This window comes from Ictalurus punctatus, chromosome 5, assembly GCF_001660625.3.
Source record: "Ictalurus punctatus breed USDA103 chromosome 5, Coco_2.0, whole genome shotgun sequence".
Taxonomy (NCBI): domain Eukaryota; kingdom Metazoa; phylum Chordata; class Actinopteri; order Siluriformes; family Ictaluridae; genus Ictalurus; species Ictalurus punctatus.
In genome coordinates, this window is record NC_030420.2 from 26,680,884 (window position 1) to 26,698,764 (window position 17,881).

The window sequence follows — 17,881 nt, forward strand, 5'->3', positions numbered from 1 at the left end:
TTAACATTTTTTGGGGCACAATAATAGTTGCCTTATACCCACCCCCTCCCAAAAAAATTTTATATAAAAAAAAGGGTCTTCCCATAAGTATATGAACTTTGATATAATTCAAAGCAATACTTATTTAAAAAGAGTATATTGTTTCAAATGAGAACTTTAAGGATTTAGTTTTAAAGAAGTATTTGTTGCAGTGGCCAAATCACCAAATACCTCACATTTCACAAAAGTGCATACGTGCTTTAGCCAGTTTGCAAAAAGTGTGCCAACGTCAAAAAAAGTGAATACTGGCTCTTCTTCTCAGTGATAAGCGGGTGTCAGAAATGGAAAGTTGTGCAGCGCCACCTTGTGTACCGGGGTATTTCTGCGCTTCAGTAAGCGCCACCTACTGTCAGGGAGTGAATTTACACTTTCATTCAGCGCGTCGTCCGCGTTAAATGGCTGTGAGCACAAAAAAAAAACAGCGATGACGGACCATTTAACGTGCTGCGAAAAACGTCCCAGTGTGAACGGGCACTTGGAGTGTATTTTCCTCCCCTGACTCAATGTTTTTTTGTTTTTATATTTAATGAATGAAATATGAAAATGAAAATATCCTACATTGTGTAGTTTTTTATTGTGTGGAAATGATTGTAGCTTAGTTCACAGCCTGTCTTAGCTGTCTAAACAAGTGCTGGAACAAATGCAGGAAAACAGTAAAGAAGCTGAATGGAAGCTGAATTACATTTTCTTCTCTCTCTCTCTTTTTTTTTTTTTTTTTTAAAGCATTTTTTTTTTCTATTGACACAATTTCCCAATATATTTGCATACTGAAATGTGTTACAGGCTTTATTTTTTTATTTTTTTATTTTTTTTAAATACTACTCCATTTTTTCCAAAAAAACTTTGCATGCAGACCTCGTCAGAACTAAATATTGAAATATTGTGATGTAGTCGGTGTAAAAATATTTTCACATCTGCAAGTATTATGATGTGATATTTTTGCCTGTCAGGTGGCAGGAGAGAAATAGATATGGTGTTAACAAACGTATAAATGCTAATCACAGCATGTGAGTCCATGTTTGTACCTGTGTGATGAAGTTTCAGGTTTTTAACCCCTTAAACACCTGGTTTATTATTCAGTTACAATGAATTATGCAGTGCAGTGAAAGCAATAGGAAATGTCTGTAGTTCCATGTAAATCACAAACTTCTACACACTCTTAGATGCACGCACTTTGGGCTTTTGGAGAAGTTCGTACACAAACACACTTCTGGTTAATAATAATAATAATATGCTTTATTTGAATAGCGCCTTTCCAGAGCTCAAGTACGCTTCACAGTTTAAGACAATAACTGTACAGTACAACAGTAGAACATATGGGTCTTATGGACAATGGACATTTTCCCAGTCCAGAACAAGAAACAATACAGTTGCATAGTTATAATAAATCATACAATAGGCAAAACCAGAACAAGGGACAGACACTTAGTGTCGTGTAGACAGCACAGAAAGTGTGAACATCCATCCATCCATCTTCAACCGCTGACTCCTTTTCAGGGTCGAGGGGGAACCTGAAGCCTATCCCAGGGAGCATCGGGCACAAGGCGGGGTACACCCTGGACAGGGTGCCAGTCCATCGCAGGGCACAAACACATACACTCACACACCCATTCATACACTACGGACACTTTAGACACGCCAGTCAGCCTACCATGCATGTCTTTGGACTGGCGGAGGAAACCAGAGTACCCGGAGGAAACCCCCGCAGCACGGGGAGAACATCCAAACTCTGCACACACAGAGCCACGGGACTCGAACCCCGACCCTGGCGGTGTGAGGCAAATGTGCTAACCACATATTGGGTGAACAAATGGGTTTTGAGCTGAGTTTTGAATTCTAAGCTAGAGGTAGTGCCAGTGTGAGTGAGTTCCATAGCATAGATGCAACAACAGAAAAAGACCTTCTGCCCATTGACGCTTGTGCTTTATAAATAAATTACTGACACACCCTCGTATAGGATGCTGCTGCTGTTGTTGGTAGAGGTAGAGCAGATGGTTTCAGACCTCTACTCTCAAGGTAGCTCTTCTGTTTACTGCTGTACTTCTAGAACATTTTTCCGCTGACCTTTGTACTTCTGAACTCCCTGCTGGAAACGATGCCGACCTTTATAATAATCACTGTTTTTACATATCTGAAACCCAAAATGTGTGTTGCTCTGCAATTTTCAAGAATACCTTCTTACATTAATATTACTATTTGCTCTGCACAATCTGATGTGGTTTTAATGTACATGTTATGAACTGCGTGTGTGTGTGTTGTGTGTATGTGTGTGTGTCAGGTACATCCTGCTGTAGGCATAGCACACCTAGAAGTCAGCGCGATGGAGAGAAAGGGAATGGGGGATGCCCCAGAGGAAGAGTGTGATCTACATGAACTGACCTTCACCCCTGTCCATGCTCCTGTCATCATGCTGGGAACACACACAACAGGGTTCGTATCTCTCACACACACATACACACACACACACACACACACACACCCCACTGCTGATGTTTACTCTGTCTTTCTCTCTGTTTATACTTCGAAACTTTCGAATCAATGCATTTAATAATGCAAAATCCATTTTGCTGTAGTTCCATACAGAGAATTATTCTAATACCATGCCAGTGTTGTGCAGCTTAATATATTTCATATTATTTGTAGGAAAACAAGTCATTTTGATTTGTTCTGAATGAGGTACGGCACTGTCAGTGATTCCAAAAAGCCTCAGAAAGCTGCACAGCAATAACATTCATTTGAAAAGTGATTTTAAAATCCCAAGGCACATATTTTACTGAGAAATGACTACACATAGATAATTGCATTTCATTGTTAAGAACTTTAATTTTCCAGAATGAAAAATACTGAATATATTGAAAAATACAAAATAAAGTGTGTTACTTGTTGTTATTTGTGGTGAGAGACTGGACGCAACTCTGTAAATGTATTTGATTTTTTTGGGTCAAATCCAACAATCATAATCCAAGTCCATAGTGGGCGTCAAAACACGTGCAGACAAAGTTAAACTTGGACAATATACACCGATCAGCCATAACATTAAAACCACAGACAGGTGAAGTGAATATCATTGATTATCTCGTTACAGTAGCACCTGTCAAAGACTGGGATATATCAGGCAGCAAGTGAACAGTCAGTTGTTAAAGTTTATGTGTTGGAAGCAGGAAAAATGGGCAAACGTAAGGATCTGCACGACTGTAAGAGCCAAATTGTGATGGCTAAACAACTGGGTCAGTGCATCTCCAAAATGGTAGGTCTTGTGGGGGTGTTTCCAGTATGTAGCGGTTAGTACCTACTAAAAGTGGACCAAGGAAGGACAACCGGTGACAGGGTCCTGGGCACCAAAGGCTCATTGATGTGCATGGGGAGCAAAGGCTTGCGTGTTTAGTGCGATTCCACACAAGAGCTACTGTAGAACAAATTGCTGAAAAAGTTCAGCATCATGTGGACGGCCAGATGTGTGTGCATCACTTAGCTGGGGAAGAGATAGCACCAAGATGCAATATGGGAAAAAGGCAAGCCAGTGGAGGAAGTATGATGCTCTGGGCAATGCTCTGGGCAATGTTATGCTGGGAATCCTTGGATCCAGGCTTTATTGTGGATGTTACTTTGACATGTACCACCTACCTAAACATTGTTGCAGACCAAATACACCCCTTCATGGATAATGTGCCCTGCCATACTGCAGAAATTTTTCAAGAATGGTTTAAGGATCTTGACAAAGAGTTCAAGGTGTTGACAAATGTGCTGGACAAACCAGTCTGATCCCTAGAGGCCCCACCTAACAACTTACAGGACTCAAAGGATCTGCTGCTAACGTCTTGGTGCCAGATAACACAGCACAGAGGTCTCGTGGAGTCCATGCCTTCGACGGGTCAGAGCTGTTTTGGCAGCACAAGAGAGACCTACACAACATTAGGCAGGTGGGTTTAATGTTATGGCTGATCTGTGTACAAAAAAAAGCTAGAAAAATAGGCGAAGGTCATAACCAGAACTAGAAAACATGGAAATCAAGGCTTGGAGGATGATGCACAGAGTGCAAATGCACAAACTAATTAACATTAGGCACAGAACAGTTGAACACAATCAGGCTACAAAGCAATGAAAGGATAGGGGCGGAGACAGGACTAAAACAAAACCCAAAGCAAACACACAGGCTGCGTCCAAAATCGCATACTGTAACAGTACGTGCTGCATTCGATGCAGTTCCTACTGCACGGCCGTTGAAATAGTACGTACTAATCAGTATGTGTGTGTAGTATGAATACAATCCTGGACATACTAGATCCTCCATGTTGGCATTTTCATGTGACCTTCGATGTCATCATAAACACAAAAATCTTAAAGGGACCACCAGATTAAAGCAACCACAAATGGCAAAATGCACATTAGGAAAGTTAACTGAATTAGCAATTTAATGTGGGTGGGGTTAACGGGCTGAGGTAAATTTGTTGCTGTTAGCCATAAGGCATGATGGCTCGTCTGCATCAATCCTGTTGCATTATGGGATTTTTGACTTCCGTAGTGTCTATCGATTGCACACTGCAAAATCTCGCCAGAAGCAGTACGCCATCCGGGTATTTCTGACCTAATGTTTCTCGCCGACTGAGAATTCGCATGTACTACCCCTCTGGCTTACTGCTGTTTGCTTACTGTATAGTAGGATAGTAATTTGTGATTTAGTAAAAAGCGATTTCAGACACGGCCACAGTGTTCATTGCCTAGAGCAGTGGTTTTCTATTGGGGGCCGCCAGGGGTGCCCGGGGGGCCGCCAGGGGTGCCCGGGGGGCCTCAACAATTTGGTGTGAAAAAAGAATTCTCTCACTCAGACAACCACACACACACACACAATCAATTCCTAATGTAATGTAATGTTAAAATGTAATTATTAATAATAAAAAAAAGGGGGATATATTCAGAAGTCTGTATTTTTAATCTGTTTTAAAGACATCTTGCAAAGGGGGGGCCTCGGTCAAATGTTAATGCCATTTGGGGGGTCTTGCCCTGGAAAATTTTGGGAACCCCTGGCCTAGAGAACTTCTGTGTGAAGTGGGATATGTAACACACATTATTTACATTTTTTCTGCATTGTATACATATACAGTATTCAACACTTCCAACTGTATATATGGATGTATGTTTGTGTAAAACATTTTTGTGCTATATAGACTGAAATACCTCTGTTGTTCACAACATATGAGCTCTTAACATAGCTCACATTACTCAGGACAGTACCCTGCGTCTTACAGAGAAGTGTGCTGAGTTTTATGAATCCAATAGGATTTATTTAATTTTATTTTATTTTATTGTGAAAGAAGTTGAATATAGTTTGTCTTCCTGAGGATATTCCTGCACGTCTACTTCATCACTGGCTTATATATAAAATCTAAACGTCACTGCATCTCTGAGCAAGCATGCAAATCTAACATTGTGTTCTTTTCTGTAGCTTTTCATGCAGTTCCTTAAAGGTCATATATTACTAGAAATACATTACTTTCTATAGAAGCACTGTGTTGAAAGCAAGGCGTGGGGAAATATGACGCTAATAAGTAGTCTGAGTTATTAATGCTTAACTTTGCAGAAAATTGTAGTGATCTACATGTATTATTTCCTGCTTTGTATATAGCAAATTAAAAACCACTGATGGAAGAGTTGGTATAATGGCTTCAAACCAATAATTATATACAGCGAGTCCAGGAAATGATGCTATTGATCATTGCATGCTTATTATACTGTTGACACGAACTCACTCGAGCTCTTACACTAATGCACTGCTATTGAGCTGAAAGTCATAGTGTGTGTGTGCATGTGTGTGTGTGTGCGTGTGTGTGTGGGGGTGTTTCATGCTGTAGCGATACTTAGATTACTGCTGGAGGCTATGCATGCTATTCACACTGCTGCTGTATGCAAGCACGGCACATTCATCTGTATTCAGCGACTCCACTGGCAAACGAAGCTCGCTTCTATAAAAAAAATTCACTGTCATAAATCTCATATAGAGCTTATTGCACACTATCACTTCAGCCAAAGGCAGCGTTTTACTCTTTCTCTGGCTCTGTGGATCATGTTTTTGTTTTTTGTTTTTAGGAAAAAAAAGGCAGTCATTTGCTTGTGTGGATTCGATTTTAACTGAGCACGAAAGAATCGTTTCTAAATGCAATTCTAACAGAGTTTCAGAAGAATATCGTCTGAGATCCTATATAGTAAATACTGAAATTCTACATAATGACATACCAAACCATAATCGCTTAAATTTAAGCTCGTATGGCAACGTGTAATGCTGCACAACTGCTTGACTAATGTGAAGTATGTAACAATGCTATTGCTACTGTGATTATTATATTTTAATATATTCACTATGTGTGTAATTTTTACAAACATACCACTCCTTTAGTAAACACTTGCTTCATGCCTGGATATGGCTGCACAAACTACAAAGATAACAGCAGAACCTATGCAAAGTTATGCATTTTACTACAAAACAGATGTCTTCCCACTTTTTTTTAAAATTCTGGAGGGAAGTCTTTAGGTATAAATTGAATCTTTGCTTTGCCTCACTGACTACTCGTTTCATAGTGAGCCAAAGCAACATTTGCTGTTCGAAATCGGCCTCTATTGGCCTCTATTGGCCTCAATTGGCTGTTAAAACAAGAAGGAGCGAGGGACCAGGCAGTGAGGACGCACGCCTGGTACTCGATGGGAGAGAATGATAAAGGAGCAGCTGGAAGCACCAGAGGCAGAGAGATAGTTATGTACGTGAAACCCAGGAAGGAGGGGTGACGCGCTAACAGAGAGCCCTCGCCACCGTGGGAGGATCGCGGAACCGCTTCAGCACCACTGTCTCCTCGGCGCAGCGATCCTCCCACAGTGGCAAGGGCTCTCTGACAGCACATACCTCCTCCTTCCCAGGTTTTGGCACCACTGTAACACTTCAAAGACGGCGAGGTGGAAGCAGGAACCGGCTGAACCTAAACGTAATATTTAATCATAAACAGAACATAAAACACAACAGAAACACACAAACAGAACTCAAACATAAAGCACACATGTGTCTCTCTCTCTCTCTCCCTCTCTCTCTCTCTCCCTCTCTCTCTCCGTATCGTGCTTCCAGCCGCTCCTTTGTCGCTCAGTGCCAGGCGTGCGTCCTCACAGCCTGGCCCCTCCCTCCTCCTCATCACACAAGTATAAGTAGCTGTTCAATATTTGTGACTGGAAACAAATAACAATTAACAAATAAACAAAGTAAAACTCCATGACTTTTTTTTTGTGTGGCCCAGCCCACTTCACCTTATAACTTCAGTCATGTTTCTGAAAAGGACCTCTACACGCTTTGTTGTATTCTACTTCTGCTGGTATGATTTGGTGCTGTTTGAATTGCAATTAGTAATGAAAACATTGACAAATCTTGTGTTGAAACTACTTACCCTAGGTTCACGCTAGCATGGCATGGTGTGTTATAGTACATGCTGTTTATCTCTTGTGGGCATGTAGCAGCTGCTAAAGTTGTGATTTCTGGGCGTGCACTGTTGACCATGTTTTGTTTTCTAGTTCTAATGAAAAACAGTACTAGCTACATATCGTTTCTAAAACGAAATAAGTTATGCACCAATCAGAGAAAATTGGTTGTTCGTTTTACATGTTACGTGCTAGACTCGTAGATTTGTTGGATAGCAAACTAGACTAACTGTACTAGCTATACACACTCACCAGAGTCACCAATGAGCTCCTCCTTCAAAGCTTTTTTTTTTCTTTGTAATGTCTCTGTACATATTTACCGAGATGTTGTATGTAACAGGAAAAGATGAAACCATGGTTGTATGGTTTTTCTTCCATGTTTCTACATCAAACACTACAAGGGAACTAATTGAAGGAAAGAATTAAAGCTGTGGTTGGGGAATTTTAGAAAGGTCAGCCTACACATGCCATAAGATTGGTCCAAGGAATAATTCGAGCTCATGGTTTTGATTTGTTGCTGGGGGTGGAGCCAGTTTCTGGGCCAGAAAATGTGTCAAGAGTGCCTGGAATGAGGAAACTAATCAAATCCACTCCATGCTAATTTTGCGACTGTAACAAATTTTAAACGATGGGCAAGGACGAGGCGGGAACTGGCCGAACATAAATATCATGTTTAATAATAAACGAAACTCAAACTTCTCCCTCCTCCTTGTCACCTGTTTTTAAGTTATCTTTGAAATTGTAGCATTATTTTAGGTCTATAAATTCAATTCAATTCAACTTTATTTGTATAGTACTTTACAGAAACATATAAACACAGGATACAGATTTTAAGTGTGACTTTATCCCTATTGAGCAAGCCGGTGGTGACTGTGGCAAGGAAAAACTCCCTAAGATGATATGAGGAAGAAACCTTGAGAGGAACCAGACTCAGAAGGGAACCCATCCTTATCTGGGTAACACCGGATAGTGTGAAAGTAAAAGAAAGTTCATTATGGTTTTTACATGAAGTCTTTGTTGAACTAGTCCACTGTTCATGAAAGGAGACCTGAGTGCAAAACTGCATGTGGTAATTGCAGTCCCAAGGCCATAGGAGCAACCTTAAACCCTTTTAAGCATTATAAACTGCACCTGTAAACAGACTAGAAGATCTTCCCGAGTTTGACTGATACCTGAGATTGACTGATACCTTTCAAAGCTTCAGAGCATAGGTTAAATTTGTGGAGGAAGATAGTATTCAGTTGCAGTTTGTTCTATAATGCGTACCATTGTTTTTTTTTTGTTTCATTAGTAGTCCACATTATTACTGTTCTCAGGGCTCTGTTTCAGCTCTGCTTCATCGCTGCTATTGATGGTGTAAGTTTATACTGTTCTGGTCCTTTGGGTCTTTTCAGTATATTGTGCTTGCTTGTTTATGATGCATCATGTAGCTCTAGCTCCACAGCATGGTGTAACGGCCAGTGGCATAGCAGGCTTGTAGGTGGTGTGATGGCATTGGCTATCAATCACTTTGCTTGACAAAACACATTATTATTTTAAAATGATGACTATTCATATCCAGTCATCTTGCGTACTGAGTGGGATACAGTTTTACTTTGAAATTATGTGCAGTGAGACAGATGGGGGTAATTCAGAATCCAAGCCTGCTCTGTTTTTTTTTTTCTTCTTTTCTTTTCTGAACCACTTAGCTTTCCTGCATAGGAGTTTTCCATGCATATCTGACACATACATCTGACTCGTGGAAATCAAAGCTCTGACATGCAGGAGGAGTCTGATCATTGTTTGAATGGAGACGTATTAGAAGCAGAAAGATGTTCTAGCCCCGGGCTGTTTTCTTTACTCTCATGGGCCTCTCTTGGGCTTCTTCATGCTCACTTAAGTGCTGTGCTGGAGTTTCTGAGGAGCTGTTAGCATGTGGACTTGTGCTTAGATTGCAGTGTGGGAATGTAGAATGTACTGTAAAAATGTTTTAGCAACTGGCCTGCGAGTTTGAGTGCATGCGTATTTAATTCTTGGTGTGGTGGTGTTTCACCATATCAAGGGAGACTTAAGGATGCTTATTGATCTATATGAATTATGTATAAAAAAATGGCTGGGATGCACAGGGAATTTGAGTTTGCGATCTGATTAGAACGTCACCACAATTACCAGAGTATTAACAAAACAGTCCCCTCTGAAAGTATTTGAACAGCGAGACCAATTCTTTTGTTCTTGCTATACACTGGAGACATTCATCTTTTGATTTCAAAACCAAATGTCTTTGTCACTATATACAGTAGTAGAAAACAAAATAATTGGCCTTTCTGCTCCAATACTTTTGAAGGAGACTATACTGTATGTACAGATACATTCACCATATGGCACACATTGGCGCTAATACCTTTTCCTACAACTCCATTCATATATGAAAGCCAATGAAAACAAAAATCCAGCCTTGTGTGTATAAGACATGCATAAAAGTGGTCACAGTTGCTCTCCCCCCCCCCTCAGGTCCAGCAGGACAAGTTCTCGAGGATTACTCGCTCATCTCTTCTCCTCCCGCTTCCCTGAAATCCGTGATGACCTCAACCAAGTGGCCGAGCTTCTCGACCCAGATGAGCCTGTGAACTTTGACCCCCACAGAGAAGAGGCAGATCCACTGCAAGTCAATAGACTCCTCCTTCAGTTCCTGGCTTTTACCAGGTATTTATGTATTTGTGTATTTAAACTACATGAAATCTACATGGTCTTGTGAAAATTATATTTTAAAAGGTGTCAGAAGTATACTAAGAATGTGAACGTTTTCAGCAGGTGACATTGGTAATATTAAAAGTCACAAAGTAAAACATTGGAAATAGAAAGCAATAATAATTCTTTGTCAATGTCTTATTTCACATCATTGGTATGAGCTGCCATTTTACTTGTGAAAAAAGACAAAAACAGAGTCTCTATGTCTTCCTAGGAAGCGTGTGACACTTTGATTAGGTTGTCCCTTTGACATACAGATACAGATTCCTCACTCACCTGCCTGCTGAAGCCACAACCAAAATGCCAACCAGGAAAAAATCCCCTCGGGCTTATTATTTAGGACATGATTCTAATATTATTGCAAACCCTTGCTTTTTTCATTACAAAAGAGATGCATTGATCTCAAAACTGATATTAGGTATTGGTCAGATACCATGGCCAATTACTCAGAATGCTCCAATACCAACATCCAATACCACATGATACTAGTGTACGCGTCACACTAATGAATAGACGAGATTAAAGGGCAGCGATCTGGGTGTATTTCACAAGTAATGATAGCAGGCCAAGAAAATCAGACTGCACTGACAAATAATATCTAGTGGCAGAACTATAGCATCTTTGTACAATGCAAGTAAGCTATTAAAACATCTTTAAGGCTTTTTAAGAGAATCTCTGGCGTGAGAGCTCAGAGCAGTATCAGCAAGTGTGAGCAAAATGTGTGGGGGTTGACGTGAATTACATGAGCATGGAGCAGCGAAGCAGAACACGTTGCACATGAGAGCACTTCAATTCTGCGAGCACTGAGACATTTGCTCATGAGTCAAGGTGCAATTCATGGCAAAGACATAACATCAGAAAAGAAAATTTAATATAACAGCTCTTACCCAGTATGTTGTTCTGGACAATCAGTCACTATTGGTTATTGACAGTGGGGGTTCCTTACACAATGAAAAAATTAAACATACTTTATGTTTAGCTGTTAAGAAGCACTTTTAAATGACTATAAACCGGAAACAAATTCCTCGTATCCTGAAGGATACTTGGCCAATAAATCTGATTCTGAGTCTGACTTTATGAAGTGAAACAAAACTCATGCTTCTCCACTGCAACCCTGCTCCCTCTAAAGTAACTAATGTAGGTATCTAATCCCATTTAATTAAAGTAGCTTTTAACTAGCGAGTGCTATATCTAGTGAGCCTTTCCAACTGTTTAAACCAGAGAAAACAAAGCTGAATAAAAGGTCATTTGACATCCATGATTGATTTAACACTAATTTCGGTCTCAGCAGGGGCAGCTCAATGGATCTTTCAAGGATAAAAAAAAATCTATATAAGATTTCATTTTTGGTATCCAAATCATCGTATTTGTGGTTACCTAAGATTTTATGTTTTTTTTTTATATTTGTCAAACTGAGTGCAACAGCACCACCAGCATTCGTAAAAACCCAACAGAACGGTATGAAACGAGGCTGCTGGCTAACTGTAACAAACCCAGCGCTGTAGATTCACACAGCCAACAGTGAGAGGCATGTCATGTGACTACACAGTAACACAACCTCTAGTTCCAATCTCCAATGGGCTAATACAATGTAATGGCGGTATACTGTATGTGTCTGATGTATCTTTCAGCCATTTCAGTGACGTTTCCATTATACAGTATGTCTTGTGTAGGAATAGGACTCCAGGACTCTAAAATGTGCTTGGGGGAGAAACTAAAAGTTGATAGACTGAGCACATATTATCTAATCAAAGAAGAAAGACACAAAAAGGACAGATGTCAGAAGTATGAATTTATTGTTTTTAGGTTCGATGGAAAGGGTTATGACTTTTCTGTTTACTGTGTTTGCTATTCAGGGGAAATGCAGCATGACCCCAGTAGAGCATTATGAGCATGTAGCATGAGGTTAAATCAGTCTAAATCAGTAATAGCAGTAGCTCCATATCTGTCTTTAAGTATGTGTGCGTTTGTATTTTTTTTTTTTTAACAGCATTTAACAAACATACTTATCCAGAGAGACTTACATATTGTTGCTATTATTATTATTATTATTATTATTATTATTCATTAGGGATATAATGGTCGACCCTACTAAATTTAATTGCCAAGCTATCAATAGCTTTTAGCCTTCCCATCTAATATCACCACCACCCAGAACTGGGTCTTACTATCAGTACCTTTATCGACAAGTACCAAACACCTGTGCTTGTACTCGGTCTGATATAAATGATATTGATGCATCCTCATTAATAGGCTTATTGGTCGGGACAAGACTCAGGTCTGTTCTTTCTTCTCAGGGCCTTATTCTTGTGTTATCGCCAGCAATGTTAAATTAACATCTTAGACTTTGTCGTATTATGTGTGAAGAATAGTAAGACTAGTTTAAAGAAATGATTTAAAAATATATATTTGAAGGAAAATATGTACTATCTCACACACACACTCACACACACACTCACACACACACACACACACACACACACACACACACACACACACACACAGAATGTTCTTTCACACGGCTGATCTTTTTTGCATTAGTATAGGATGAATTTCGCTACACAAGGGAATATTGCTGCACTGTACATCCCTGATTACTGATATTAGTGTTTACAGCAGAGAGCAGGACAGTGCAGTACAGGCAATATTTGTGCACAGTTTCACAATCGATGAATGTGAATCTATGGGTGTTTTTTTTTGTGTGTGTGTGTTTGTTTGTTTTTATCTTGAAGCTTAAGCTATTTTTATCCTTAAAGCATCCCTGAAATGCAGGAACAACATGGACGAAGCTGTAGAGCTGCACAACTACACAACTGACCCATGTTTTTGATGCTAACCTACTACTCCAGAGGGATTTTTCACACACAGCTTATTTACAGGGGCCGGACAAATTCTAGAGAAAATTTGGACGAGTTCAAGAGTTGCATTCTCAGACCCCACTATGTCTTAAAGCAGGTTTGTTTTTTTTTTGTTGTTTTTTTTTTTTTTTTTGTAATTCTATGTCCTCTAGTCTGATGCCAGTTCATTTGCCAACCAGAATAACTTTTAGGCCAGAACTGGTGTTTCAAAAGATATTCTGCCATTCTATGCATCAATGATAATGTATTGTGGTGTTATTACTTATTTATTACATTGTTATTACATTACTTAGGCTGAGACTATAGCTAGGGCATGCTGAAGCTTTACTTGTAAAGTAATGCTCCAAAATAGGACTAGTCTCAAGTGAGTCTGGTAGAGAAATAAAATATTCACAGCTTCAAATTTCTGAGAGTGTAACAAGCTTTTTCCATTCCCTAACACTCACTGTGTAAATCTGAAGCTCTCAGCACTTATCTGGCATGTCAGGCTGTTTTTAGCCGTTGATTGTCTTTCTCTTACTAACAAACACATCATCCTGTCAGCTTGTACAGTAAAAGGGACATGAGCAGAGTTTTTGTTTCTGTAACCCACAGCACCGACTTTTTGGTTTGTTCTGTTTTTTACTAAAACTGCTAAAATATCACAAATGCACAGTACTTCCCTGATATCAGAGAAATGAGAAAGTGATGTATGAGCTTATGCCCATTTTACTCTTATGTTATCATGTCTTTAGCCTTTTTTTTCAGCAATATGTGAAAGGAAAGACGGGTTATATCTGGTTTTATTGCTCTTCTCTGTGCACTGTGAAAACAGATAAGCCTGGGGTAGAGTTTTTCACAATTTCTCTTCTTTTTCTTTCTTTTGTTAGCCATCTGTAATAGACAACACAAATTGTCTATGGTTTGATGATTAGATCATATATATGTATATATATATATATATATATATATATATATATATATATATATATATATATACACACACACACACACACACACACACACAGAGTAATAAATCAGGATCATATGTGGCTATATTTTCTGGATATATTTCCTAGAACGGACATTATACAATCAAAAACCTAAATCCAGTGTTTTTCGTACTGCAGCATGCATTCTGTGAGGGGAAAAATGACACCCTCGCCTTCACACGTACACTCTCATTACCTAATTATATTTGAAAGTGATTTTTATTGTTTGGTTATTTCAATAAGATTTCCTGTACCCTCAGGCCTTCATGCACTTTTTTTTTTCCACACAAATGCATAGATTACGTGGAGGGTCCACCATACAAGTCACCATGATATTATACTATAGAAATGAGATGTAAAGAATTACACGCATCTGTTTTTTTTTTTGTGTGTGTGTGTGTTTTGTTTTTTGTTTTATTTTTATGTATATGTACAAGTCTTATATTTTGTGGAGCTTCTGCCATACAAGTCCATGTTGCAATAGAAACTATAACCATTAGCGCGAGCTCATTAAATATTAACCTGTTATGCTACAGCCAGAGCTAGTGTCTGAGCTGTGTGGTTGTACAAAACCAATCTGACCAATCAGTTTCAAGAATTCAACCATGCTGTTATATCATGTATTATAATGAGCATGTTAATATAAACCTGTGACTTGTCTTGCAGCTGGAAATTCTGTCAGATCTGCTGATATAGAAAATTCATCAACACCAGATTCGAGAATCCGACGTCACTGTGATATAATTAAGAATAAGAGGAGCTTGTTGTAAAGGATTTTGCTATAATGGATGAATCCAATCTGGTTGATTGGCTCAGAGGTCAACTCGCATTCGGAGTGAATAATATGTAAATTTCTGTGTTCTGAGACCGTTTGTGTGTACACATAAATGTGTGTGTGTGTGTGTGTGTGTGTGTGTGTGTGTGTGTGTGTGTGTGTGTGTGTGTGCTCGTTCAATTTTGGCTTTATCTAATAGTAAGTGATAGATTGCTAATCTTCCCACAGAAGGCAAAGAAAGCAATCATCCTTCCTTAATCTGCCTCTTTGTTCTAATTTATCCTGTCTAATAGAGAGATGCTCTTTAGCCCTCTCAGCTCAGAAATGTCACTGCAGTCATTGATTAATTATTTTTTCCTCCCACTTCTTTTATTTATATATTTATTTGGTCTTGGAAGGTGGAAGGTTCAGGGCTGCAAGGCCATACTGCGATGAAAAGAACGCAAGGCTGAGTGAACATTAGTTATACTGTATAAAGTGCTGCTGGATCATAATGGACATAATTAATTTTCATTATGTTGAGTCATGTTTTGGGTAACAGATCCAGGAGGGAAAAGCACACTTCAACAAATCACACCTAACTGTATTTATATTGATTTTTCTTTCCCGGGACAGCTAAAGGCCAAGGAGCAGTGCATTTGCAAGAAAACAATCCATCTTGTGTCCAGGAATTGCTGAGGCACCGCACGGTTTAAACTTACGTTATAATTTACTCACTCATTCTGACAGAATTATGAGATCATAAATATAATGTCACACTGGAATGTGGGAATTTTAGTGACCTCCGTAAAGGATGGAATTTTTATTTGTGATGAAAGCCTCTGCACTTACAGTTACATAAATCATCACAGCTTCTGTTGAAGCCATTGACTATTAATACTTTTAGCTTCTGTGCCTTTCATTTACCATTCCAGTTTCATATTCTTTTTTTGTTTTGTTTGTTTTCCAAGAAGTGTGGAATAAAACACTTCAAGGCATATAAATGCTATAGAAAATGAATCAAGGACCGGTGGTGTGCTGTGGCCTGATGCCTAGTGGAGCTACTGTTACTATCACAAAGTAGATTATTTTCTTATAACAGCACACCCCAAATTGTTTTACTCCACATGTACCACAGTGATTTGCTAACAAGTACCATTTTTAATTTATTAATGAATGTCACTTTGTGCTTTTTAACCTCTTATTGTTACATTGCAATAATGCAATAGTGATCACTTATTATAAACAGTTGCTCCCTCAACCAGCCTTAAGGTTGGTAAGACAGAAAAGTGTTACAGAGAAAACCAGTGGAGACTCCAGTGGGGGAAAACCTATTGGCCGTGTCCATAGTTTGGAGACATGTCCAAAAATGTTAAATATTGTTAAATGTCTCCTTCTGTCACCAGAACAACTGGTGGTTTTTTTTTTCTTTCTTTCTTTTTTTTTATCTGTTTGTTATTAGCCTTGAATTATGTGGAACATTAGCCATACAAGTCTCTGGGAATGAGGTGTTACTATCGAAACAGTAGCATATTAAAACAAGTATAAAAATATAGGTGAAACTTTCTGTGATATAAACTTGTTATTTAAATTACAGCCAATTAGCTAGGTAAGTACAGATTTAGTTAGCTAGTTAAGTGTAGACTCAGGAAATAGTGTTACGGCCGCAAAATAAAAAATACACCACGTTGAACCTTTGGTGAATATTTAGTCCTTATATCAAAAGTAAAATTATTATTACAGTCTAGCTAGAATCTTTATTTTTTCAATATATATTTAAGTCTTGTACTAGCCAGGGAGTTATATGATGGCTTTGTGTTGCACTTTATTAATCAGCTTAGTAAAAATACTTCTGCTGCTTTGGTAGATGTGTGTAGTGCAGCAGGCAATTCTGATTCGGAAAAGTGTGCTATAGTGGCATCATTGAGGTGCGTAGCTTGAAAACGTTTATTTTGCAAAGTCAATAGGAAGTATGGGTTCATTTCTGTTTCTGGTTGTTGAACCTACTTGTCCGCTGAGTAAGTATGAAGGATTGTCCCAGGCACCCAAGATATTGATTCTCCACACCTTTTTTCACATTAGAAAAATCTTCAAGTGGGTAAAGTACACTACGTAGTATGGCCAAAAGTATGTGGACACCTGACTATCATACCTCTACAGTATGTGCTTGTTGAACACCTCATTCCAGATTTAGTACCCGTTCACTCTTCTGGGAAGGCTTTACACTATATTTTGGAGCATGGCTGTGGGGATTAGTGCTAATTCAGCCACAAGAGCATTAGTGAGGTTGGGCACTGATGTCAGGTGAGGAGGGCTTTAGCACAGTCAGCATTCCAGTTCATCTCAAAGGTGTTCATTGGGGTTGAGTTCAGGGCTCTGTGCAGGCCACTTGAGTTCTTCTACACCAATCTTAACACACCATGTCTTCATGGAGCTCGCTTTGTGCATAGGGGCATGGTCATGCTGCAACAGGTTTGGGCCTCTTAGTTCCAGTGAAGGGAAATTGTGAATCTACAGCATACAAAGACATTCTAGACAATGATGTTCTTACAACATTGTGGTAACAGTTTTGGGAAGGCTCCCATATAGGTTTGATGGTCAGGTGTCCACTGGGTAGCTGTGGAACGATAAGTAATCATTTTGTATGGCTTCAGTTGTTTTTGCATTCAGCACTAAATGGCATATTTGCTTACCTAGAATTCTTTGAATTCTTTGTTTCCCAGGGTCCATCAGGCAGGTGTGGATATGGAATGGCCGAGCATGGTACATTTTACTTTTCAGCTGTACCGCTTCCCTCCTGTCACCACACAGCGCCTCAAGCTTGTGGCATCTGAGGCCAGTTCGAGGCCTGATTACCCCTGCATTCTGTCTGTTACTAACAGGGATGGCAGCATTGGATCAGGTGAGATCAACCTCATCATGCTACATCCGCTTGGCATTATTTAACCCTTATTTTCTGCTCAGTACTTAGCAAAGGATGTGTATTTACCCATACAATATGTTATGATTTTATATCAGAAGTTATATTTATTCCAGAACATAATCTATACTAATTTACATTCTTCACTGGATAATTATGG

At 39.2% G+C, this 17,881-nt stretch overlaps 1 protein-coding gene across 2 annotated transcripts in view; it reads left to right on the forward strand.

The window, feature by feature from the left end:
• Window positions 1–17,881, forward strand: part of nphp4 (nephronophthisis 4) — a 210,204-nt gene that overhangs the window by 135,787 nt on the left and 56,536 nt on the right. For both annotated transcript variants that reach the window (XM_017468908.3, XM_017468909.3), the window contains exons 13-15: window positions 2,318–2,469; window positions 9,982–10,173; window positions 17,525–17,703. In XM_017468908.3, coding sequence (XP_017324397.1) covers window positions 2,318–2,469; window positions 9,982–10,173; window positions 17,525–17,703 — 523 coding nt within the window. The remainder of the gene's footprint in view (window positions 1–2,317; window positions 2,470–9,981; window positions 10,174–17,524; window positions 17,704–17,881) is intronic.